General features: G+C 39.8%; 1 protein-coding gene across 9 annotated transcripts in view; it reads right to left on the reverse strand.

Moving 5' to 3' along the window:
* The window catches only part of MBP (myelin basic protein), a 112,582-nt gene that overhangs the window by 11,231 nt on the left and 74,830 nt on the right, over positions 1 to 26,521 (reverse strand). For all 9 annotated transcript variants that reach the window (XM_034063474.1, XM_034063475.1, XM_034063472.1 and 6 more), the window contains one exon: positions 6,994 to 7,424. In XM_034063474.1, the coding sequence (XP_033919365.1) occupies positions 6,994 to 7,424 (431 nt within the window). The remainder of the gene's footprint in view (positions 1 to 6,993; positions 7,425 to 26,521) is intronic.

Here is a 26,521-nt window from a genome sequence, read left to right on the forward strand (position 1 = left end):
GCTTTTATTTACCTTTATTTTTCTGAAGCATTTTTTTTTTTTTTTTGCCTAGCATTAGTCATTTTAATCGAATATTTTTCATGATAAAACGTTGTTTGTCTGTCTGCTTGGACATATTCTTCATGATGTGTATTCAGTATTGTCCTCTGTGCTGGTTTATCAAATTGGTATCAGTGACATGGATTAAACTTTGTTGAAGTGATCCCACCACAGAAACCCAGTGCAAGGTTTCAGTTTTTGGGGGCTGTTTTTGTAATTTGTTTTGCCAATGATCACTCCAGCAAAAAGTATATTGGCTAGCAAGTATTTCACAGGAGTTTCCAGGGTTGCTTCTGCTACCAATGAACTTCACAGCCTTTAGGGACTTTACATGGCCAAGATAGGGAAGGCATCAGAGATCAGTATTGGCAATGATAAAGGTCTACTGGTAAGACGGGATTTGGTGGAGATACATCTGTTGGTGCTGCTACAGCAAAAGAACATAATGTTGTAGGTATGGCTATTGGTAAGAAAGCAGAACCTTGTAGAAATTTTAACAAGGACTGTTGCCTAGTATTTTTGTATACTGAAGAAGCTCACAGAGTAAGCAAGATGATCGTTATTTGGAGAACAGAACTATAAATACCAGGGATACACTATGGCTTTACAGCTGCTGACCAGAAATAAAGAGGAGAAGAATGTTACTACATCCTTAATTTCTTGAAATACACATTTCTTCTCTCTGGTTACACAAAAAAACCCCTATTTTATGAAGAGACTGTCCCAATTCTGTTTCTTTTCTGCCCCTAATAGGTAAAAAAATTACAGTCTAGACTCTTATACAGGCGTTAAAATTACTATTGCCTACATTGGCACAACTTAAGTGGCAAGTGTAATAGTAAGGCGAGTTTACTATTATGAAAGTTAGACATGGCATGGTTTAATAGCTTATTTCGTTGAAATGAACACTCAGAGGTAAAATTATTATTTCAAATAATGTAGCCAGTGTAAAAGTTGGGGGGAGATGAACCAAAGTGATGGCAAAAGGTGAAACAGAGCTAAGGCTCATCTTGGGTCTGCAGCAGTAATTCAGTGTTTTACCAACACTTTTTAAATTGCTTTGTAAGAAATTCAGCAAAAGCACCTGAAAATGGCAGCAGATACTGGTTTTGTGTAGCTGAGAAATGAAACCAAGTGATTTAGAGTGAACTGAGTAACTGAACATGTCTGTTCAAGTGGAGACCATTTCGGGAACAAAGTGAAAGCTTTTACACCTGTACACAAACTGAAGTATAATGCTTGCTAATGGAATATGATGATGGAGGTACAAAAGCAAGAGGGGGGAGAGCTATTCACAGTTGCCTCAATTTTCTCTTGGGTAGTGTTTGCCATTGTTCTGCAGATGGTTTGAGATTGCATGAACTCATTAATGTTGGCACTGTAGGATGGGAAGTGCTAAGGATAATGCAGTTCTTCATTTGCAAGATGAGTTTACCCCATTTTAACAGACTTTAATATGAAGCAATTTCTGATTTGTAAACTTGATTCATCTCCAGAAAAGTAAACATGATGAGGAAAATTTAATGTTAGGTAGGAAAAACCCTCATGCTCCATGTTGAATACAACCATTTGACCTTCTGCATGTGAGTTCTGGGACTCCTGCCTGCCCCTCCCACTTGTTTAAACAAACACCCCTAGGTCTATCACAGTAAAATCAAATCCAGACCTTCCCCTCAACCAGGCTATGGTGCTGTGCACTTGAAAGAAACCAGGAATCACTGCAAAACAGCCAAGACCCATTCCCACCAGAAGACCTCAAAGCTGCCACCACTGCTTCTTCCACAGCTATGACTGCTCCCTGCCCTGCTATGCTGGGGCCCAGGCAAAGCGTAGAAGCAAGCCTGGACCCTCCCCAAGCACCTTGAAGAATCCTTGGAGCTCTTCTTCAGAGCAGCACACAAACAGATCCCTCTTAAGCAGAGTATTATTATCACTGTATCTTACTGGTAGATAGAAGGATCTAGAAACAGTCTAGCAAAGACTGAACTGGAAGATACTGTTAGAAGTGTAATGAAAAGGGGAAATATTTTGCTTAGACTGGTTAGAATCATCTCTGAATTACTTCAATTGATTAGTCAGTCGATTATTTTAGCCTAAACACTGGCAGTTCTGATACCCACATTCATTTCTAGGTCATTCATCATTATTACCTGCCGCAAAAGAGAGAGGCCAGATTCAGTTCCCATTATCATAGAGCAACAATATTGGATTTAGCAGCTTCAGCTCTTTAGTACCTTGTCCTTTCCTTATGGAAGGCAAGCTTTAGCTTTCCTCACTTCTACCCAACACACTGTTTTAACTGAATCTTTGTAAAGGACATACAGACCCTTTTAGTCACCTGCAGAGTTTGTTGCCGCTTCTGTTAATGGATTAAAAAAAACTTTAAAACAAATTAAATCATTAGTACACCAGTTTTGTGATGTAAACAGTTTAATGAATACATGAAGCACATATAAAGCAAAAGATTAAAACAAAATTGTTACAACCACCATAAACTCTATAAAAATCTTTTTACAAGCATTTGCTTGCACAGCAGGTTTTACAGAACAGTATATCTTGAGTACTGCCACTGCCTGAAACTAAGACTTGGAAATAAGAATCACAGTTATTTACTTGGATCGCATCATAAACTAGTCAAACTAGCACTGATTGAACTACGTTGCAGTCTCCATGGTGCTGTAGTAGACATGAGAGCTCCACAAGAAGTGTTAATAGAGAGTGCAAAAAGATAAAATATGCCTGGATATTCTGATGAATGTGTCTGTCCATGTCATTCTTGAAAGCCATGGTTCTAAACTCTTTGCCTGTGCATGTTTATCTCAGTCCTTTTTGTGGATCCCTGTTACAACAACCACTTAACTCTGGGACAGGTTTGGAACTGCCATTTCCCAGATGCTGATCCTAAATCTTGGTTCTGCTCAACCCAAGAAGGACATCATCCCAGTACCTCTTGTACTTCCTATCTGTCTTTACAGAGGGGAAGCCCCCGCATGACTGCCTTCTGTATTCCTTGCCCCCCACACACATATAGGGTTAGGGTTGGAAACAACCTTAAGATCATCTAGTTCTAACATCCCTGCCATGGGCAGGGACACCTTCCACTAGACCATGTTGCTCGAAGCCCCATCCAACTTGGCCTTGAACACTGCTATGGGATGGGGGTTCACAAATTGGGCAACCCGTTTCAGTGCCTTACCACCATCACAGTGAAGAACTTCTTCCTTATATCTAATCTCCCCTCTTTAAGTTTGAACCCATTACCCCCTGTCCTGGCACTGCAGTCCCTGATGAAGATGTATGTATCAGGAAGGAAACACGTGAGCAAGGTTTCATACAGGCAACAGGAGAACATTACAAGATTGCATACAAAACCAAAGCAAAATGTGAAAGAAAAAAATGATTTAATTTTTCAGTTAAGTTCATCCCGAGCCTCTGTTTTGCTGTCACAATATTTTGGTTTATTGCAAGGGGGCCACAAATGGAGTTTAAAGTTTAGTATGTTAATGCATAATGTTAAACCAGGACAGAAAAGTTCTTGTTTCACAATCCAAACTTTAGTAGGAAAAAAACAATAAATAAATAATAAACAATTCCAAATGCATAAACAATTGTGTCAAAGAACCAAACCAGTGCTCTGAACATCCTCAAGTTGAATACAGGCTGATATTTGAAGAGGAACAAGAAGGATTCAATCACTTTAACAAACTTGCTTATATGCTTTACAAAAGTTTAGATAAATACTCTGTAAAGATTAGAAAGGTAATAATTTATAGTTACATGACTGTCTCATGTTTGCTGAGATGTCTGCACTGCTGTTTCTTTCTGTCACTGTTTAAATTCTTTAATACAAATAAATTTAGGCTGTGCACAACAGAAGTTTTGTTTGGAATATTCTACCTTAAAAAACTTTCTTACAAGTACAAAATTCAAGCTGGTTTTGATTGAGTTTGCTATCTAAAATCCTGGTGAATGTATCTGCTGCCCCTTAAAGGAGGAGTATTTATGTACATTCCAGTTTTCCTATTTTTATTTGCTCCCATGCACTCAACTTCAGAATTCCAGGGTAAGGGAGAACCTGCTCCAGGGGAGAAAAGGAGGCCATGAAACAGTCCCCGCTTTGTTCCTACCCCACCTTTCCATACACAACAGTGAGTATTATTCATTAATGTGCTTTTCAGCTATGGATGCAAGATGAAAATGCCTCCACAAAGAATTTATAATGTGTTTTGCTTGAATGTCAGCCCTAAATCTGTACAAAGAGCAAGTGTTGTCTTTGCATTCCAGTGCTTGCTGGTGTGGGTAGTTGAGCTACACGCTCGCACTGGGGCATGGGCTGGCTGGAAAAAGGAGACTGCAAGAAAGGCAGCTGCAGAATTGCTTTGAAAAGCTTCAAAAATTAATCAGAAACAAGTGCAAGCAAATAAACAGTGCAGCTCTATCGACTTTTCAATTTCAAGCCTTTGAAATTCATCCTTTAAGGTGCTTTTCATGGTATCTTATTTACCAAATACATGTTTACCTAGTGGAGTCTGGAAAGCTGCCAAGGGACTTGATTCTATTTCAGCTCATCCAAGCACACCTTCATCATTTGTCGGTGCTTTGACACTACAAAATTCAGCAAGTGGCAACTACTTAAGCTTTAAGCACAAATAAAGACTATAAGCCATCTAAATTTCCCCTGTGCACGCACACGCATAAATAAATGACACCACGAGCCTTCCTTGATACAAGAAACCAAAAGGCATTGATTCAAAGGCTGAATAAATAAGCATCAAAACAACCATCCATGCCACTTGCTCAATATTTTGTGCACTGAAACCTCCTACAACTGAGCTTTCTTGGGCATGGTTTTATCAATATTATCATTGTGTGAATAGTGCCAGAGATGCTTTGGCATTCGAAGTCCAAATGGGACTGACTTTTGCCAACATAATAGAACTCTGTGCTTCCAGCTGAGATCTGCAAGTCAGGACTTTTAACACTGCATGCAGCTGTCCTTAGAAAAAGCCCCCACCATTATAAATACTTCTGCTAGGCACAAAATGTTGGAACTGTCCATAATTCTGTACTGTTTTGCAGACATTTAACTGCTTCAAAACAGCAGTTTACTGAAGAGCAACAGAAATACAAGACATGATATCCTGTGCTCCCATCCATAACTACATAGAGATCTGCAGAGAATCACAGCAATCATGTCCATGCAAAGGATAAAATACAGAATCTGTACAACTTGCAGCCGCTTCCTAGTCCTCACTACTAGAAAGGGAGTTGGTTGGTTTTATTGCTAAGCAAGAATGTACATACCTCTGTATAGTCTGTATGCAGAATCTGAGTTTTTTGTATTGTTCCCCTTTTGTTCTACATTGCATGTTTTCATTGAGTAACACAGTATATGAATAAAAGAGCAAGAGTTGAGCTAGCCAACTGGGTTTCAGAAAACAGCAGTGCTGGGAACCGGCTCTGGTATTTGTAGTAAGAAAAGTGGTTTTCTTCCTTCTCACAGCAACTGCTTGCTACACGTATGAACATTACGTATCTACAGAAACAACTGCCCAGCTGCTAAATCTTTGTAATGAGTTTGTAACTGTGAGGAAACAAAAAGACCAAAACACACATGTTGCTTAGAGGTGGCCGCCACATGCGAGAAGCTTCTGGTTTTAAGTTTCTAGAGTATTTTTCATCCAGTGGTCTATACATTACACCAACTCTTTGGGGAAGGGCAATTACACATGGTGCTTCCAAGTGCAGAGGTGTGAAGTTACACCGACAGCCTGCAGCTGTTGTATGATCACATCAGTTTTAAACCATGGAGTAGTATGTACCATGTCCCCATGCAACACTCTGAGACAGCCAGTGTGGGAAAGCTGCACGTGCTTGCCCATCCCAGCAAGTATTGCAGGTTACAACTATAGAGCAGACAGCAAAGGTTGTCAAAGGTGACTGAAAAAATTGGGCCCAGCCAGCAACTACAAGCATTGCTTTTTGCAACACACAACTCGAGCAACTGCATCAAACAATATATTCATCTAAAATAAAGGTTCTACAGCCCTACAGCAGCTCCATTCAAATGCTTATGTAGTGTGTGAGCACACAAACACAAGACTCCACTTACTTATCAGTTACATGGCAAAGGGTGCAGTGAAAATATCTTAAAACTTTGCCATTCAAACAACACTGAACTAACACAACATCTGCATAATGGATCAGAGGAGGCATGTAATCCTGGAAGTGGGAAGAACTCAGGAATTAGCCTTTCATCAACTCCTAATGAAGAAATGGTTTGTTGCACAATTTCTAATCTGAAATGCTTAGAATATAAACCTTCCCTTCTCACCAGAACAGAGCTGAACAGCTGCTCAACAGCTATGCTGCTGGACTGTTTTGTACACCCGGGATTCAGGATAGTTACCTGCCAAGACACCTCCTCAGCAATGCTATCATCTGACCTTAAAACATGATCTTAGGCAAGCAGGCTGAGAATCTGACCACAGTTCTTGCTGGTTTTCTAACATCTATTTCCAAGCCTGTCCCTCAGTTAGTGCCAAGCTATCTAGAGATTGTCTAGTTGCATTTAGTGCTCTCACACAGCAAATATATAAGAACAACATACAAAAGCAAACTGAAGTTTCTCTAAATGGTACAGCATACAAATGCATACAATGCACCACACTAAGTGTTCATTAAAATGCCCCTCAGTAATGTTTCTAGAGCCACCTGGATTTCTAATACTCCTTGCTCTACACAGAATAGCTTCTCTTGTTTCCCAGATCTATGCTTTTTTGTTGTTGTTTTCAGTTTAAAGCCAAGCATTACATTACACATCTGCAAGTATCATCTTGCTGGCTAAATCAACTCTTGCATTATAGCAGTTACACCTTCCTGTAGTCCCACCCTTTCTGTTTAACTGTACTTTATTTTGCTGTAGCTGTGAGTTCTCTATTCCTCAGAGCTCACCTTGCCCGAGCCCCGCCGGGGAACGTGTCTTTCACCTCCAAAGAATCTGCCCAGCGAGTCAAGTAGACCCGAGTCTCTGTGCCTTGGAGATCCATGTCTAGCATGGTCTGTAAAGCTCGCAGATGCCATTTTTGATCCGTGTCGGAACGAGGAGCGTTTTTGTGAAGCCATCAAATCCGAATTCTCTGAAGCTGCTGCACTGTCCTCTTGGATGGTCTGTAGCTCGTCTGACTCTGAGGGCCGATCTTTGAAGGTGTTGTCTTCTCTTCCTGGGGCATCTCGGGAAAAGAGGCGGATCAAATGGGGGCGACCAGTCGTGTCAGCTGGGTTGGCCTCAGGCCAGGCATTCTTCGGGTCTGCTGTGCCTTTGGAGTCTGTCACCGCTGGGCTCTTCGTGGAGGTCCCATTGTTCTGGTTCACATCTGCCTCTCCTGCAAACAACAAGGATGAGATATGAATACGGGCCTGTGAAAAACAGCCCTGGAACAATGCTGCTTTCTGTGCCTTGCCTTGAGATGCTCATTTCATACAAAACCCGTAATATGTGCAGTTGTAATGAAACTATGTTCTCTACCAGCCTTTTAGAACATTAAGCTATCTTGGAACTGAAACCGGGATGATGTTCTCACACAAAATTTGCAGTACTTCTAGGTGGTTTTTTTTTATAATGAAACACATCCTGTTAAATAGATCAATAGGTTATTCAAAGCACAGATGAAACCAACTTTATGTATGTGGAAAGCTCACTAAGGAGGAGGCTTTCAGTGAATAAGAATCTCCTTATTTTTCCCCCTTGAGGGCTGCAACTCTAAAAGGTGCTGGTTTCCTCCAAACAGGAAACAATACAGTTCAAGTGACATGGATGGCCTGTGCCTTCTCAAGTGTACATTCCTTCTCCATGATGTCAGAGCTTTTGTACCTGAAGGGTTTTTCCCCATTTAGAATCCCTCCCTGTAACTTCAATACTGATGACACAAGCGTAATGAAGGGAGGATTTTTCATGTGTTTAAAATTGTCCTTGCTTCAAAAAGGCAGAGAACATGAAGGTGTCATTTCTGCTTGGCCTCCCGTGACAGGTTTTCTCCATGTATGACCCTGGCACTCAGCACACAGTGTTCTCGTACTGATGCTGAAGGCCTAGAGCAAAACTGTCCAATTCGCATTGCGTGCTCTTGAGAAGTGACAGAAACAATCAGCAGAAACCGGTGAGCTTTTGGCCAAGGAAGTGCCGGGACAGATCCCTGTGATGCAAGTAAAATCCCTGCTGCCTTCTCCACAGCCGTGTTCTGATGCACGCAGTAAAATATCTAAAAAGAATCCGCTGCAGCACACTTAACCCTTAACCTGTAGTAGCTGCTTCTATCAGTGACAGAAAGATTAATGGAGGGTTTTATAGCCTATGCCATTATTCCTACAGGGACCTATGCCCACTAAGGAATATGTCTGATCTCCAAGGAACACCAACAGAAAATTAGTAGGTCACTGCTTGAGAAGCAGCCTTCACAGCAGAGACCTCCCACACATTCACTCTGTCAAAAGGGCTTTTGGGCTTAACGGGGCTCAATATCTGATGAAGAAGTTACAGTTAGTCAGATGTTACCTTTAGGGTTTTCTAATTACCTCAGTCCATCCCCATTTGATTTGATCCTTGTTGCCATGGGAGGGTCAGGATCTGGCAGATCCTGTTAGGTTTACAAAGTCCTCTGGGCTCAAGTACTTTGCTGATTCACCAGAGCAATTTTAGACTTGACACAGTCATTCCATAGCATTTCACCCACCCACAGGGCACTAAAGAAACCTTTTCTCAGGCTGAGAAGAATTCTGGAACAACTTCATGGATAACGAAACAAGACAGTAATGCTGGAGATAGTGGTACTTACAATTAAGTTACAATTAGTTGCAATCACTCTGCTACAGGTTTTCATACACAAATGTAATGTGCAGTTTTACTGCACAACTTTTTGTGTTATTTGTGAAAGCTACCTAGAAAATGTTGGGGAACTTCAAGAAAATTTTCTTTGGTTAAAACATCTTAGCATATTTATCAGGAATACATTTTTTTAAGCAATGCTAATTATCACTGAAGACCTCCTTAGTGGGGGGGGAAGGAATATATTTGCTGGCAACTTTGGGATTTGGGTTTTCCTGAAAAGATACTTTCAAACCTATTAGAAACTACTGAAAGTCCCCAAATGATTTTCTTAACTGAATGAAAGAGAAAGCAGCTAACATGGATACATGACACATCCTAAAACTACAAAACCTTTTAAATAGCTCTAAGCCTAGATTCTATACCATAATACAAATCCATTCAAGGACACAAAAAGAAAAGCAAACAAAAGAGCTATTGTATTTAATTAAATGCATTAACAAAACACCAGAGCATCTGCATACTAATATTTTTTACAACAGTTGCTCTTTGTGTAACTGAATACGGGTATTGGTAAGCAACAAAGAAGGGTATTTGTGCCACAAAAGTAGCTTCTCCCAACGCATAACTCAGCGAGCTATGAAGTATAAATCTTTCTGTATCCCTCATTTCAGTATTGAAAGCACACATTTAAGTTTTCCTATAGATTTTCTGCCTGCTTAAGTCTTCTCCAATATTTAAAAATATGTAACAGAAGTATTGTTAATGTTTGAGCTAACTAATCAAAGTCTTCAAGAGCATTTTGAAAGACAGATCACTTTAATAGTGTCTTAAGGATATCCAGGATTCATGCGGCATATAAACATATGCTTATTTATTCATTTTAAAACAAGTATTTTATACACACACACACAGAGACTTCTTTACTGCAAGGGTGGTGAGGCACTGGCACAGGTTGCCCAGAGAAGTTATGGCTACCCCATCCCTGGCAGTGTTCAAGGCCAGGTTGGATGTGGCATTGAACAACCTGGTCTAGTGGAAAGTGTCTCTGCCCATGGCAGGGGCTAGAACTAGATGCACTTTGAGGTCCCTTCCAACCCAAACCATTCTGTGATTCTATGGTTCTTCTACTAAAACTCATTATAAATGCTGTGCATGTGATACTGATACTCTTTGTTTTGTTACTCCCTGCACGATGAAGCTCTCGTTAAAACAGAGTGGCCTTCCTGTGCCCTATCACTTGTACAAGAGAAAGCTGCCCAGGGAGAAAGAAGTCTTCAGGATATATATCATTGTGAAATGCGTTAAAGACCAAGTATAGCAGAATGCATTGCCACAGGCATCACCAGAAGGCTATTAAAGTGTCCACTATTTATATTTCATTGAATAAAGTCATTGAGAACTGTGCAAGTAAGAGCATCATAGAAGCATATCCTCACATTAGCCCAAAAGCAGCAGGAGGGAGCCAGATGCCAAGCAGGGATTTGACACTCCAGGAGCAGCCAAAGAGCACTCTGGAAAGTGTTGCCACCTTTCTACTGCGCCTTGCTCTGTGCAGCTCTGGAGCCTGCTGCTAGAATGATTTTCCCTGTTACATGTTGGTCAGGGTGAACAAAGCTTCCTTGTACACACAGTGACTCCCAAAATGAAGGGATACGGACGGACCAAAAAATTCGGAATAATCCGTAAATGGAACAAACTTGAAATTCAAAAGGTGCTTTCAATGTAACAATATTAAATTCAACTCCCCATTGCCTCCTAACATGAGTTAGGCCACATACAAGTATTTTTGAACCCACTGTGCTGTAATGCTTGCTTTTACATTAACAGTTAAGCCCATTTCTTGGGAATCAAACTAACACTTTTGCATAAGCCTCTTATCAGCTGGGCCTTGTCAGCCCTGTGGTTCAAACAGCACCTACTGTCAAGAATGTGGAAACCTGTCCTATGCAAAGAACAATCTCTGATATATTGGATACAAATACACTTCTCAAGGGTCACTTGGTAGAGCTGCTCTGTGACAGTCCCTTCTTGAGTATATAGAGAAGTCTGTAGCCTTATTCCTTAACAGAGAACAACCTGGAAAGAGGTTGTTAAGCAAACAGTTTTAATGTGTTAAGTTTAAAAAAAGAATTACAAGTTTTTCATCTCCTCCCACTCCTTTCCAGTCATGCTTTCTTGCAAATGCTTGTAATTCCTCTCACATTCTTACTGATGCTCCCTCTGCAAATGCTGTAAAATAAATGAGTAAAGTGAAGCTGATAAATGCTGAACCATATTCCCCTACTTTGACTTCCCAAGAGAGACTTAGTTCAACAACCACAGCATATTGCAAATATTGATTGCAATAATACATGACAGCAGGTGAAGTATTTGTAAGAAATCTTAATGATTAAGTATTATTTACTTGTTACAAACACCAGAAAGTACACTGATCACATTTATAACACCAAATATTTAATATATTTTATCATAACTACACATTTCTGTGACTGATTACCAACTTCCTTTTCCCCAGCCTTCTTTTCTCAGGGTATGAAGATGAAAATTATCTCACTTAAGCTAAAATGAAAAGTTGATTCAAAGGTCCCTAAAGCTAAGTCATGTATATTCATAAAGCAGTGCTCTTCAGTATATGAAATAAAATGCATATTTGTCCTTTGCTACTTTTTTGTCCTACCTCTTCTGTAAGACAACTGGGTAGTTAAATATAATGCAGTAAGTACAGTTCCTGATTCTGAGTCAATGTATTTATTGCAATGCTGATAATAAAATATGAAGTAAAACATCTGGAATTTTGTACTGACTTACCTGGGTTTCGTCACTCCACCAACAAAAGGCTACAGCTAAAAATTTCTCAGCTTTGCAACACCTAAGATTTCAACATCTTCAGTAAGCCATAGCAGAACGGCAGATTTGTAATGTATTAGTAATAGTCTGCCTTGCATTATTTAAGAGGCTGAAAACCACTGTTCTGGAACACATGGCTTTCAGTAACATTTGTGGGTAATACCAGGACATTTGAAAGAATGAAAAAGACAGAAAAAGCTGGTCAATCATCATTACATATGAGCTGCATTTGAGGATGTCTGGGTTCCAACTGTGTGATAACTGCTTCCCAACATTTTGATTTCCTTTTTATGCAGTTCTCTAGAAAAAGGACCTTAAGGAATTATAATTGTTTTGTAGGAAGTATTCAAACACCAAAGTGTTAAGAAAACATGCAGATGAGGCCTTTAGTGACATGGCATAGTGGTGGACTTGGCAGTTCTGGGATAACAGTTGGACCTGATGATCTTAGAGGCTTTTTCCAACCAAGCTGATTCTGTAAGTTTATGAAATATACCATAAGGCTCTGCTGGGAGCCCTAATTCAATTGTCTTTGGATGATGTCATGAAGCCACACTCATAATTTTTCCTGCACTATCACACCTTGCTTCCAACAAACGTTCTTGAGTAGATGGAGACAATGGAGCTTTGTGTGTGTGTGTAGATGGGAGTCTGAACATGCAGCAGTAATTACACACTGTGACCTCACATAAGAGCCTAATGAAAAATCAGGCCTTTTTCCTTGGAAAAAGGATCTCACTATTTGGTGCTCAGCTGTATTGAGTATCAAAGGAGAGTGTGGCAAAACCTGTTCATCCAGCAGACCAGTGCAGGTCATCTGTCAGAAGCAGCAAGGCCAGTCCAGCCTGCCAGTCATAGCACTACTGCTGCATGGCTCAATATGCAGCAGAAGCACCAACTAACCATAATGAAAGGAGAAGAGGGGGTAAGAATGGGTGCAAACCAGTGAACTGACACGGAGAAACATTCAGCAAACAAGACTAAAGATCTTCTGGTTATTTGCTGAGTGGCTTTAGAAAGTACAGGGGTTACCAACCAAAATGCTTGAGGTGGTTTCCGCTCTCTCCCTTGGGCACCAATGAGAGGGTATGCCCCAGCTCCTGGTTTGGACTTTTACTGCAGCACAGCTTGCAGCAGAAAGGGGTGTCTACAGCCATTAGGCTTTGCTACAGAAATATCTGGGGAGAGGAAGGAAAGAACTGTGTTTGCATTGTTAAACCTGAACTGCTAAGTTTGATTTTATTACCTCATTATGCTAAGACACTGCAGACAAAAAATGGCTCTCAGCCTAACTTCACTAATCTGGTTAGAAGGCAGTATGCCATCAGACATTACACTTCACAAATCTAATTACTGGGTTTGTCTGATGCTTGTCAAACTGTTGGAAATCAATTTTGAACAAATATTTCTGTTTGCAATGGATAGCATGCAGCGTAATTGTGAAACAAACAGTTGGTCATAGCTCTTGAGCACAGCTAGAACTATCTGCTGGCAAACTTAGCCTTTACCCAAACATTTTTGCCATTTGCTAGCAGAATGAATGTAGAGGGAAAGGCCACTGTGTCTCATAACACAGATTCACATGCATTTTTAACACTCCTACCACAGTTATCGGAGATCACTTCCCTTACAGCTCACTCTCCTCCTTCCCTCCTTACCAAAGCTCATCACTTTCAGGGAAAAAAAATCCACCCAAAACCAGATCTTTTTTATGCTTTTACAGTGACTGAAGGAAAAATATTTTTCTGCACAAAAAAATTATTTTTTTTCCTATGGGTTAACCTGCACAAAAATGAGAAGCTACCTGCTAAGCATAACATGCACTCCTTTGACTCTCCTTCCCTCACTGCATACATTCAACATTATGGAGCATATAAGGCTCTTACCGGAAAAGAATGAAAGGTTGTGAGGGTGCTTCCACTCCATTGATGAGTTTAGTGCACTTCTACTCTGAGCTGAAGCAGTAAGAATATGATTTTCTTTAAAATAAACCTTAATACTAAATATTGGAAAACGCCACCTGGCCCAGTATAGTCTCATAAATACCTTTTTATTACAGAGTTGTATCTATTTCTATTGAACTAAGTTGAATAAAAGAGCAGATTTAGAGTTCTGTACTGCATCTTGGGTTGGTAATGATCACTGGCTAAGCCTGCTGAAATGCACTGTTGGCAATGGCACAGCAGATTTTTAGATGTGACATTTAGAGTGCATTGCTGTGGCCAAGTGAATGAAAATTCTGCTTAAAATTTTACAGAAACAGCCCAACAAATGCTGCTTTCCCTTGATCCCTGATACCTTGTGGAACACCAGTTCTTTGATGCAGGCAGCATTATCCCCCTGAGAGCTATTGCTGGACTGAAAACCAATAGGTCAAATAGTATCTATGAATGGCTAAACCTTGGCTAATGCCAAATTCTTGACACAATTCCATTCAGACTCATGAAAGATGCTATCTCTCCAAACCCTCCCTGGCCTTCTCCCACTGAGGAAGTAGAGCCTGGCCTTGCAGCAGAGTTGTCATGAAAACACAAGAAGGTTTTGATGGAGAGAAGGGAAGTGCCAGTTTGCATCCTATTACAGAAATACCTGTCTTTGCAGGTTTAGCAAGAGGAGTGACATATGTCTGCATTATTTATGCTTGTATTTTGAAGTAAATAAATACTGCATTCACTCAGAATAGGAATATGTACTTTTTAGCATACAACTATGCTGCAGGAAAAAATGAAAACTGCATAGGAGAATGACAATTCCTTCAGATACTAATTACTACAGTGCAATTCTTCTCACTTAATTTCTGATACTAAGTTAAAATGTATTCCAGATTTGCTGGAAAAAAACCCTCATATATTTCACATATTTTGACATCAATTTACACGTAGCTGTTTTACTAGGTAAGAGATGCAGTAAAATCTCTCAGAATGACTAGCACCCTACTTTCTAAGGGACCAGTCAATTAAAAACTTGCTGGCTGCCAAAGTTGTTTTTAACACTTGCGCTGCTCCTCTGACACTGGGATAAATAAACCTCCCAAGCCAACTTAACAGTTTCTTGGTTGTTCCCTCAGCATACCAAACTTGATGCTGAAGCTTAAAACCAAAGGTCCAACAGACTTTTTTCTTAAACCTACTCTGAAAGACACCCCAGCTTCAACATGCAAGAAATTTACTGGGAGGCCCAAGTAACACATTGTCTGTCACTGCATCAAGTTTAAATTTCCTCCTTTTCCTCTGTTCTAATGGGGTTTTACAGCACAGACTGTATATGCATTTCTGCAGTTCAGTGATGCATCTTTATAAGAAATTAACAGTTACTCCTAACTTCTGAGCTCTTGCAGAAAAGTTTTCTGCTGAGCCATCTGCTGCCTCTGCGTTGACCAGCTACATGTAAAGAAAGCCACCTATTTGGGAATACATGGTCCAAACCATAGCAAAAAGAAGACAGCTCTGGACTTTGTTATTTGCTCTATGGGTGTGTGTGATGGTGCTATATGCTTGTGAGCATGCTGAAGTAAAGAAAGTAAAAAGAGGCTGCAGAAACGTTAAAAACATCCCCTGTGGGAAAACAATTTTCACTCTCAAGACTGTAGCTGAAACCATTCCACCTGACTGCACAAGCTGCCCTGCATTCGGCATGGTTTTACAGAGCTGGCCACTTGGTTATCGTGCTACTGATCCACAATGAAGAGCTGAAACAAAGCCCACATGGTGGCCTACCATTGCAGAGGAATGCAGCAGTGTAGGCCTGCCTCACAACCTCTCTCTCTTGTTTTCCAGAACTTCTGGCATTGCTTCCATTTGCTGAGGGTTACAAAGGAGAGTACAGAAAACAAAAAGGCCTGTGGTTAAAACCAGTGGGACTTGCTATGGCAGAAATTTGGAATCTATGAGAAGCATGTGGCAACTCTCCATACAGCCTGCAGAGAGTTTTTTAAGAACTCAACCAAAGAATTTTATCCACCCACCAGTTTCAAAGAAAAACGTTCCTTTGTGTGACTAGAACATACAGGTTTGTTTTAATCTGGAGGATCTCACGAGGGATCCACCCACAGCAAAGTGAGCTGGGGCATCGTTTGGAACGAACAATTTCATGTACTTAAAGAGGAAAATCTTTATCACCTGGTTGATCCATGAACATTTGCCTTTAAAAATAGTGCAGCTGACTGTTATTAAACAAAGAGTGCCTGATTCTTCTTCTTTTCTCCCAAATTTAAGCCCAAATTATCCTTAGGTTGCAAAGCTGGTACATATCCTGCCCCCTCCCAAAGTAACAGCACAACAGAATGACTAGTGCTTACAGCAGATTTCACCACTTCCACCATCTTGCATTTTCCACATCAGTTAGGTTTTTCTGAAAAATAATCTATTCCTGTCAGTGCAACAGAATATGCAATATTACAGTAAAGATTTCTTTCGTAACACCATAGAGAAAGAGAGCCTTAAAAACAGCAGAAAAAGAAATGATGGTGAAATAACTGAGGTGAAGGCAGCGGCTGAACCAAAGGCAGTTGCTAAGAGCTGATAAGCAGCACATAAAACTCAACTGTAGGGTATTTTCTGTTAAAACCCATCACTTAGCCTCTCCAAAAGGATTCTTGAGAACACTGCTGTTTTTCCTTGACCAGGGCTTAAGTGTATGATGGTAGTTTATTATTTACAAAGTATAAGCTGCAGAGTAAAATACAGTTAATCAAATACACTAACCTTAAGAAACATACATTGTGACCACAGGGAAGCTACATTACAGCAAACCCTCATTTATATGAACTTCATTTTAGCCCTACAGAATACTGTTCATGTGTGTTAATTTTTCCCAAGGTAACCACTTACACCTACCCCCAACAAAACACTTCAGAGTAATGAATACAGACTGAAGTACTGTATATGACTTCATATGTTAAGAGAGACTATGAATGCCTGTAACTCCCCCCCAAAAAATGCACTGATTCAATGCTTTGGGGACATCAAAGTTTGATTTCCAAGATAGCTGTGACAGACCAGGGAAAAAGTAAATTAAACAAATGTAGCAGGCCTAGAGAGAGCAGCACACAGTGCAGGCTAGGTATTTGGTAGCTGTTAATTACCTGAGGACACTGTAATCAATACGCTTGAAATTTTCATGCATCCTTAAGGTGCAAATTGCTGTATCTCTGGCTTTTCCTGTTAATGTGTCCTGAATTTAAGTTTTAATAGCCCAGCTGATCTCAGAGTCACTGTCATTATAGAATTTGCAATGTAGGGAGTTAATTTGATAGCTTTTCAGCAGAACTTTTCTTCCCAGAAAATTCCAAGATCCACTACAGTCCTAAAACAACACATCTGGAGTACAAAGTATATATGTGCTAACATTTCTAAAAATACCTGGGCACAAATAAACCATTTGTATACCATTTGCCACTGTCCTGCACTCTTCCACATGCTTTACAAAGCTGAAGATCTGGCTCTACAGAAGCTGACAAAAAAATACTCAAAGAAAGCTTGAAAGGAGCTGTAAGGATGCTCAAAGCTGCCTGAACTGCAGATCTCTGCAGTCAGTTCAAGGCCACAGCTATTAAGACACTTCATCTGTCTGACGTTGTCTTCACTTCAGAATTAATTTTCACCTTACATTTCTCTCATGCCAATATACTCCAGACCAACATGGATGAATATAAAGGTCACAGGCTGTCACAGATTAATCCTTCTAATAAGCATACAACAGTCTTCAGTACAGCAGTTGATTTAATTTACCTCACTTCTTTTGCCTTAGCTTACTGTTTTGTCTAAAACTTGTAAACCACAATTTTTAAAACCAGCTTCCTATTGCTGAATTCCTACATATAAACACACACACAAGGAAAATTTCCTTTAGCAAATTAAACCTCTCCAACCTGCAACAAGTGCTAAAGGTGTCAACTGTCAACTTCAGTCTTAGTCCTGTAATTCCCCACCCTACGCTATACCCATGCATGTTATAGCAATGAATGTACAGAGACCAGTTTATATATACACACATTACAACAGACTGAGGCAAGTTTACCATCGAAAAAAGCATTTACTGTGCTTACCACCATGTTTACTATGGTAAGTGGCAGTGATGGTAGTGTTAATTAGCATTCCCATCAATGCAGCCAGAAGAATCTGCCAATGAAAACAAAACTCCTGGTGGAATTATTACAGCATATCCATAGGGAACCAGTTTGTTTAAGTCAATGCGATATTAGAAGAAAAAAATCTGAATCCTGTAGTAGATACAGGATTCTTTGTCAGCAAAAGCAACACATCCAGGGAGCACAACAAACCCTGTGGCACTGCAGAAATACCAGTCTCTATGAAGAACTAAGAGAACTTCTGCAACTAACCTCCTTAATTAAAGACGTATATATCTAGTCATTCCACTGGATTCTACCTGACATACAGTACGCTCTTAATCAGAAAAAAAAAAAATACAGGAAATAATTAGGAAACCCCAAAGCTGTTAAAGTAAAATTAAACATACAACAAAGGTCTATTTCTGCCTCTGAGCTAACCATCTGTCAGAACAGCCTTTTAGATTCCTGCTCTTAGCACCTAACCTCAGCTATTCTAGGTCTTGAGAAATTCCATCCCACTCTCCATCATGACAAACCACATTATATAGTTCTAAATACATAATAAACCTGCTCTCATCTAGACTAGGCCACATTAGACATATTTTCTGTGCACCAACAAATCACTGAGATTAGATTATAAATAATAAGACACTTGTGAGCTGTACCATAGTTCTAAATGTGACTCAATGCTATATGAAGAACAATGGTGACAAACTGTATAAAACCGTGGCAGTGATCGATGGTACTTTACACAATATCTGCTTTTCAGTAGCAGCAATCTAAGAGTGAAAAACTGCTTGCACAGTACCAAGCCTTGTACCAGTTCGTGGGAGTTACTGCTATTAAAAAGAGAAGAAAGAAAAATGAATTCACAAACTTTATTTTGCTGTTTGAGTATGTATAAAGTCACTTTTTTATGAGATGAAGAAAAACCACTCAGTAAAGAGAGCTATTAGTTCTGAAGACTAAAATGATAGCATGATTGAGCTACACATGACCTGAAATATTTTAACAGGCAAGAAATGCTATAAGCATGATTTTCCAAGTGCAATTTGAGTATGTTTCAATCCACCCAGCAAGTAGGAGAATGAGTAAACCCACCACTTCTAGAATAATTTACTAAGAGCCTGAGAGCAATTCAATAGTTTGCACCAGAAGGAATATCACAGGACAGGACTTGTAGACGAAAGTCATTCCTGGCTATCCCAAGTGAAGACACAACCCCAGGAAGGCAGGTAATACCGTGCCTGCCTTTTGCTGGCAGAGACTGCTCCACTCACACCCCAGGTCAGAAGAAGCCATGTCACAGCCCCCAACACCATGCTCATCTCAGCCAACAAACCTGGCTGATGCCTGGAATGGGCTTGGTGCTGCACTAACCTGGGATTCGCAACCTCCAGCAGGAAACTCTTCAGGTGCAGCAGACCTGTGCCCACCTGCCACAGGCTGAACAATCAGTAGCTCTAAACCATGTGCCATTTGAACTCCCACAACAAGAAAGGTACTTGAGTTCATGCCTGTGTATGCAGGAGCGCTATGAGAATGCCATGGTGCCTCGCTGAAATAAACACAGACATCAACTCTGCCTCCATCTTCTCAGCAGGAAGTTTTGTTTTTCTACCTCCTAGGAAGCTGTGCAGACAACTCATGAAAGGTAAACAGTGCTCCCTAGACAGAAAATATCTGTGTTAACCTTATCTCTGAAAATAAAAGGTCATTCATTTCCCATGTAAATGCTTTAACAACATCTCCATAGCCACAAATTACGACTGTTTGGCAAAATACGAAGTCTTTTCTACTCACAGTCTGCACTATCCCAAAAAGTAATTTAGCATCCTTTTGAAATACCTAAATTACGCAATCTATTTATAATTTTAAACCTATTTATAACCCTTGCAATCCAGTTCAGTTCTCAATTTAGGATGTAGTCCATTGCAGGGAATCACAGACTGTGGTTATCCTGAAAACCCAGGATGACCAGTGCAGCCCACTAAGGGCTAGACTGCAGTCTGTAGAAGCCAAATGTGCTGCAGGACGTAGCAGGATATCTCTAGATTTGTGCTCACGGCTTACTGAGGGCCTCTTCTTTCCCCCCCACCAAAAGCCTGAACTACTGGAATCAAGAGAGAATGGTATAATAAGAGGCAATAAAAAAAATCTGAAAAATTAAAAGAAGAGCTGCCCCTGGTCCTGGTCCTGCTCTGCTCCCCTTGTCTGGGTGCCTGAGGTGCCTGCCCTGCCTGCCTTGCTGTCACCCTGGGCACTGGGCAGACCTCTCTCTGCTGCTCCCTGACAGCCTGAAGCATCAAAACGCAAAAAGCAGATGCATTCAAGTCCTTATTTATTCTCTCTGGTCTTCAAAAAACACTTGAAAGAAAATTAACCCACGCTCAATCTGATGAGTGTAAGAAAACCATAAGGCTCCACCTTGTTTCCATCTGCAATGCCAATGTGCAAACTGCCTCAGTATACACTGAATTATCCTACCCACCTCAGTAAAACAAAATGCTGAGAGAAGGGGTTAAAACTCAGGGATAACCCTTCCAGCAGCAAAGCCCACTGAGGATAAGCATTGCCTGAGAAATAAAAAGCAACAACCCAAGACACATTTTATAGTAAAAAAAAAAAAAAAGAAGGGAAAATAAGGAATTAGGACAAAACCTTGCACTTGTAAAAGTCTCCGGCTCTGCTTCCTTGCCTTTCAGAAAGTGACATAAAGAGGTAATCACTGAAAAAAACAAATCCCCTCCTCCCTACCTGCATCTCCTCCTGACAGTTTTATGATGTTCAATAAGATAGGTCTATCAAGTAACAAAGAAAACAGGCGGGAAGTAGTATTTGAAACAGAAGTACACCCACCCCATTTTTGAATTCCCTATTTTCTATTCCAAAAAGGAAAATATTTTTCTTACACCTGAAAGCAATAAAATTAAGGCCCTTATTCTTTGCAGTTAGCTGACACAATTTGGTTGAAATCAGCAGTTGTCAAATTATCCTACACTTCTACTGATGGTACAAGAAGTGTGCTGTAATCCATACAGAAAATAAGAAAAAACAGGATAAATTGATTTGGAGCTGTATAAATGCCATTATAAACTTGGAGCCGGATAAATACCACTGTCTGGACATTTACTCCATTTCATATAAATCTCATTTATGAGTTGCTGCAGGTTGACTAGATGATTGCAAGTTGAAGTCATGCTGGTTACATTGTTTTTCATTGCCAGGTCTGCCACACATAATGAAAGGCTTCAAGCTTCCTGAATACAGTAAAAGTGAACTGAAAGGGTAGTTCACATTTACCAAGTGCGCACTTTGTGCAGTCATTGGAATTTTATAGGGTTAGCTAAGTGCCATCTACCATCACCACCACTAACAGCAGAAAAACTGCATCATCTTCAGCCACTCTGCTGCTTGCACTGCAGTAGAGGTCTGCTAATTTTCCTTTAGTTTATTTTGTCTGGTATTTAAGTCACCAAGAACCACTTGTGCTCATGTGAGTGGCAGGATCCACAACATCCAGCCCAGTTCACAGGCGCTTTAACATCACTGCATAGATGTACAACCTCGTACATCCAAGATGTATCATGGATATAGCCACGAATCTCAGTTCTCTTGAGCCATGCTGTGAAAAACACATTTGCACTTGTAGAGCTGTAAGTTAGCCTAGAGATCAGACCTATTTTATGGTACAAAAGTATTACGTTTTGTAAGCAGAAGCCTTTTGCCACCACTATCGTGCATATACACATACACAAATTTGATGTAATTAGCCAGTGCCAGCGTACCTGCTGCCTGAATAAACACAATTCCCTTAATAAACATAAACCCCAACCAAACAGATAAAGGTCAGCAAAAGGCAAGGGTGGATGTAATCCAGTGCAGGCACACCACATCCTTGAGGAATGCATCAGGTTACCTTCTGCCAGTGAAGCTTCTCATAGTGGGTATATACAGCAGCATCTGCACAAACATGAGCATTAATAACTGAGGAGTACCAGCAAGCATTAAGCCTCCAGAAGGGTTAGCTAACTTAGTTCAAATATACCTTGGATGAAGAAAAGGAATCAAAATGAGTAAAAAAAGAAATACATTTTAAAGGGTGATTGCAAGAAGACATTTATTCAAAGAGACTGTCTTTTCATGATTTGTAACACCAACTCAAATACAGCAAGAGGCTCTGCTTCTGAGAACCATTAACACTCAATGAATACAACGGCACTTGAATGCTGACTGGAGAGATGCCAGTGATGCCAACGATACCCCAGAAGCAGCTACAGCAACTTCTTTTCCTCCTTTACAGAAATACTGTTTGCCCTACAGGATATGTAAAAAGTTTTATAAAATAACTGAATGAAATATTTTTACCTCTGACCCCAGCATACATGTCAGGGACTATGTGTTTCATCTCTCTTACAGTAATTACACAGTATCATGATTCAGAACTAAGCTGATCTATGCTTGGGAAACATTCATGTTGTCCAAGAATTCCAAAGTCTTTTCTGCACATATCTCATACAAATTAAAAAAAAATTATCAAGGGTAATAATCACTGAAAATCTCTAAAGAATTAGGAGGCCAATGGCCTGGCTGTAGAATAACAGTCTGTCCTTTTGTTTGTTCACACTGGGTGTATACGGGTTACATAGCTGTGCCTGTGCTACGTGGCAGGTAGTGAATTCTGACATCCTGTGTCACCCAACCCACACATTAAGGTTTCTTTTATGTGGCAACATGGATACAGAGGTGTGGAACAGGGGAATGAAGGGACTGCATGCAGACAAATACAAATAGGGAGAAGCAGGCCCCAGCCCCAAGAGGGAACTGGAAAATGTTCCTGGGGTTCTGCAGTTCAGAGGGATCCTTTTATACCTCATTATTCCTCAACTTCAAAGGGAGGGAGAAACACTTCTTTGTTTTAATGGTGCACATATAAAATAAATCATTCACTGAGAAAGAATTTCAAAGTACAGAAAGAAATCTTTAGATTCCAGGATCAGTTATGTGCTTGATCAGCCAACTTTTCTATCCTACTTGGGATGTGAACACTCTGGTATTGTATCTGTCCAAAGCAGAGAAATGAGCCAAGTACTCAAGCTTTCCACCCATGACTGTGGCCAGTATGAGACACACGCCTTGAATTTCAGACCAAGACCCAGCAGTACAAGAAGGAAACATCCCATTCTCATATAAGCTGAAATCTTCTCTCCATATCTATAAGAATTCTTCTGCTTCCCTTCTCTTCTTGCCCCATGCAGGCATAATAAATCAACTGCTATGTCTCTTCTTTCAGCATACAATAGGATATATTCACCCAGAGCAATATAGAAATGAGTGGTCTCCAAAAGTGAAATTAAATATTTGTATTGTGTAGTTACTGCCCTAAAAGACCTCCCTCTTTGGAGGGGGCTTTTGCATGTCTCTTGTCAAATTGCTTTTTAAGGCAAACATTGATAACTGTTGGCAAGCAAACTTTCAGCCTTGTGACTAGTATGGCCAGGTTGTTTTGGCAGTGAAGTTTAATGGAAATCAAAAGCAAACAAGCCAGATATATAACCACTCTACCCTGGAAATAGGCTTTGTTTGAAATGGGTTGTGTATGGAGAAGCTGGCAATAAAGCAGCAGCTGTCAAGTTCTGCTGTTGAACTATTATTGCTAACTTAAGCAACCCTTCCAAACAGACTGGAAAGTGCTGAAGGAAAAATAAGAAAAAAGCAACCCAGTAGTGGCAAAAGATCAAATGAGCCCTTAGCCAAGTGAAACTGCATGTTACAGACAGCTGCTGTTTAAGGGTCTATGCCCATTTAACCATCTTACTTGGCTGTCCCCAGTATCTTTCTTAAGTCATACAGAGCTAGGGACTCTACTACCAGCAAAACTGGAAACGTGTTGTCAGTATTTCACCTGTCAGATTAGAGCTCATATGGAGTCTGGCATCAGTTATTTTAACCTTCAAGTTTTCCAAAGAAAACCCTGTACAAACTCAAATGTCAATGGTTATTTCACATCTCCAGGTTTCCAGAACATGGTATTGACATAGTGATCATTACTAATGCTTGCATGGTCTGGATTTTTTCTAGTCCTTCCCTTCCATTTACAATTTTCTCCTTTGAGACCAATCTGTGAACGTGCAAATGCTTTAGGATATATTAAAGAGCTCACCTCTGTGGCTCTGTTGTCTTTGTTATTTATAACACTGACAGGTCATGATCTTTCTGATATTTTTCCCAGAATATTTAAAAATTCCCTTTGGGTATTTCAGAAAATCCATCCACAACATAAAAAATGCCTACTTAACAACTTTACATCTGCTTTTTATTTTGTACAAGTTTCATTCTCTAGCAGATAGGGTAATGAGCTGTCGATTTATCATACATTTTCATATGGCTTTGGGGTTTTTTTTTTATGTTTTAAATCTGAAGCAAGATACTAACACACAGGACTCAAAATGATTAAGGAAAAAAGGATAAATTCAGACAATAAAACTTCTTGTCTATGTGCTAAAATATTCTCGCAGCAGGACACAAAGAAAACTGGCCGTGGCAAATACCCTCTGCAAGGTAAAACAGAATCAGAACAATTTTCCCATCTCTTCCTTGGGACCACAGTTATGGAGCACTTTGTTGCTAATTAAATAACCACTTGCTTTTGGATTTAATGTAAGATGTGTTTACTCCACCAGGAGAAAATAAGATTGTGAAAGGATAAATGTATATGGCTTTTACTCTGCAAGGATCATAAAGCACAGCTTGCCAATATGCTCTTCAGCATGTGATTAGTAAACCCATTAACAGTGGTGCAAAACTTACTTTGTAGTCTCTAAAATTTCTCTGGGTCAAAACCTGAAAATTCAGTGTCCAAGGCACCCACAGGTGTAGGGCTATAACTTGAATAAATATAACACTGATGGAAAGAAAATATGACAATGCATAAAGAATATCAAATCAAGTATCAAATTTACACACTCCCATTGCCAGCCTCTGGCACTCCTACAATGCAAACTCTAAAAAATTGTTTCCCAAAGCTTGCAGCCAATGATCATGGTCTGTTCTACTGGGATAAGCCTGAAGAAGGAGAATATTACCAGGCTGTCCTACAACATCAATGGTATTGTCTGTGTGAATGGTTCCTGTTAAAGACAACTTTGTTAGTGATCTGCTTTAAAGTAAAGCAGGGTTTTATTTCAAAACTTTAAAGCTGGGTAGAGTCATCCCAAAGAGAGCACAGTAAAATCTTGAATTCTCTCAAATGGTGCCTCAAACTGAGAATGCAGAGAGCATAATTATTTGCAAGGCAAAAACAAGTGTAAAAATATCTTAAGCTCAAAGCCACCTCTACCTACCTGACATCAGGTACTTATAATATAAAAATCGGTTTAGCCTTCATTGTAACCCATAATAAACTACTAAACTTCCACTGCAAGTGACTCTGCTTTGATAAAACCTAGACTTCAGTTTTCTTTTTAAACAAAGTAACACAGGAAATTCACAGCAATTACTTTTCTACGAAGAAATGTTTAATATTTATGCAGTTGAACAAAGCTCTTGTTAAATGAAGTGGCTCTTTAGAGTGCAGGCTACAAATGTCTCCATCTATTTCATACCAATGAAGCTGGAAGCACCTGTCAGCCCGATTTGGCTGGATTTAACAGGACTAAGGGACTCTGAAGTGCAGCAGGACATAATACAGAATAAAGCAGACAGCATATGATATTGGATTTTTCTGACCTAGTAAGGGCAAAAGTATAGGTGACAAACAAGATGCTTTACAACTAAGAGAGCAAAAATGTCTCTCAAAGTAGTAGCATTAGTAGGAAGAGCTAGCAAGGACAGATTCCAGACACAACAATAGGTCATATTTGTAATCTGACACTAAGACTGAAATTTATTTCCTTTCCTAAAAGGTTCAGACAAACCTGAAGTATAGACAAAAGGTATAAATACAAAAGTAAAAACGTGGTTTTTGGTCTGAAGGTAGTAAACTGGCAGCATCAATCTAATCAGCAGGGAGAAAGGGGGCGGGGGAGGCAGTAAAACTCTTAACGAAAGGAGTACCAATATGAAGTTGAGGCCCATTTCAGTGGCTGAGAATTAACAGTTTTGTTAAGGTTATACTCTTTTTTAAAAAAAGATTTTAATAGGGTGTGGACAGTGGACAAAAAAATCCAAAACAAGGTAAGCACCTGATCTGAATTTTGAATGAATGCAATTTACCATCTTCTACTTCCATTATCAAGAAAGAAAATGACTAGGCAACATGAACATCTAAAACCACAGAATAAACTTACGTTTATATATTCTGCTACAGAATAGTAGTGGAATACTACTGCCTAAGTGTGCAACACTTATGCATCACAGAAATAAATGTTTGTACACACATACACAACATCAGGAAATCTTGGCATTTTTCTTAGTTTTCAGATTAAAAAAATGAATAAAATAAATTCAAAACCAGTGTGAACTGATGCACTTAACAGCTTTAGAAAATCTTAGGTTAGCCAATTCCTTTGCCTTTCAAACACATACATTCAACCACCATACATTCGCTAAAAGGTTTATTGCATGCTTAAGAGATTGATAGCAAGACAGTACAACTTTCATAAAGCTTCAGCTTTTCAGGGATGCCATGTGTTTGCTAAAACCATGTAATAATAGTTCTGTTAATAACCACAAAACCAAAATAACTTTCATCTTATTAGCAGTGACTGCAGTGGCCCAATCATTGTAAGTAAAAATCT

Source organism: Melopsittacus undulatus, chromosome 1 (genome assembly GCF_012275295.1).
Source record: "Melopsittacus undulatus isolate bMelUnd1 chromosome 1, bMelUnd1.mat.Z, whole genome shotgun sequence".
Classification (NCBI taxonomy): domain Eukaryota; kingdom Metazoa; phylum Chordata; class Aves; order Psittaciformes; family Psittaculidae; genus Melopsittacus; species Melopsittacus undulatus.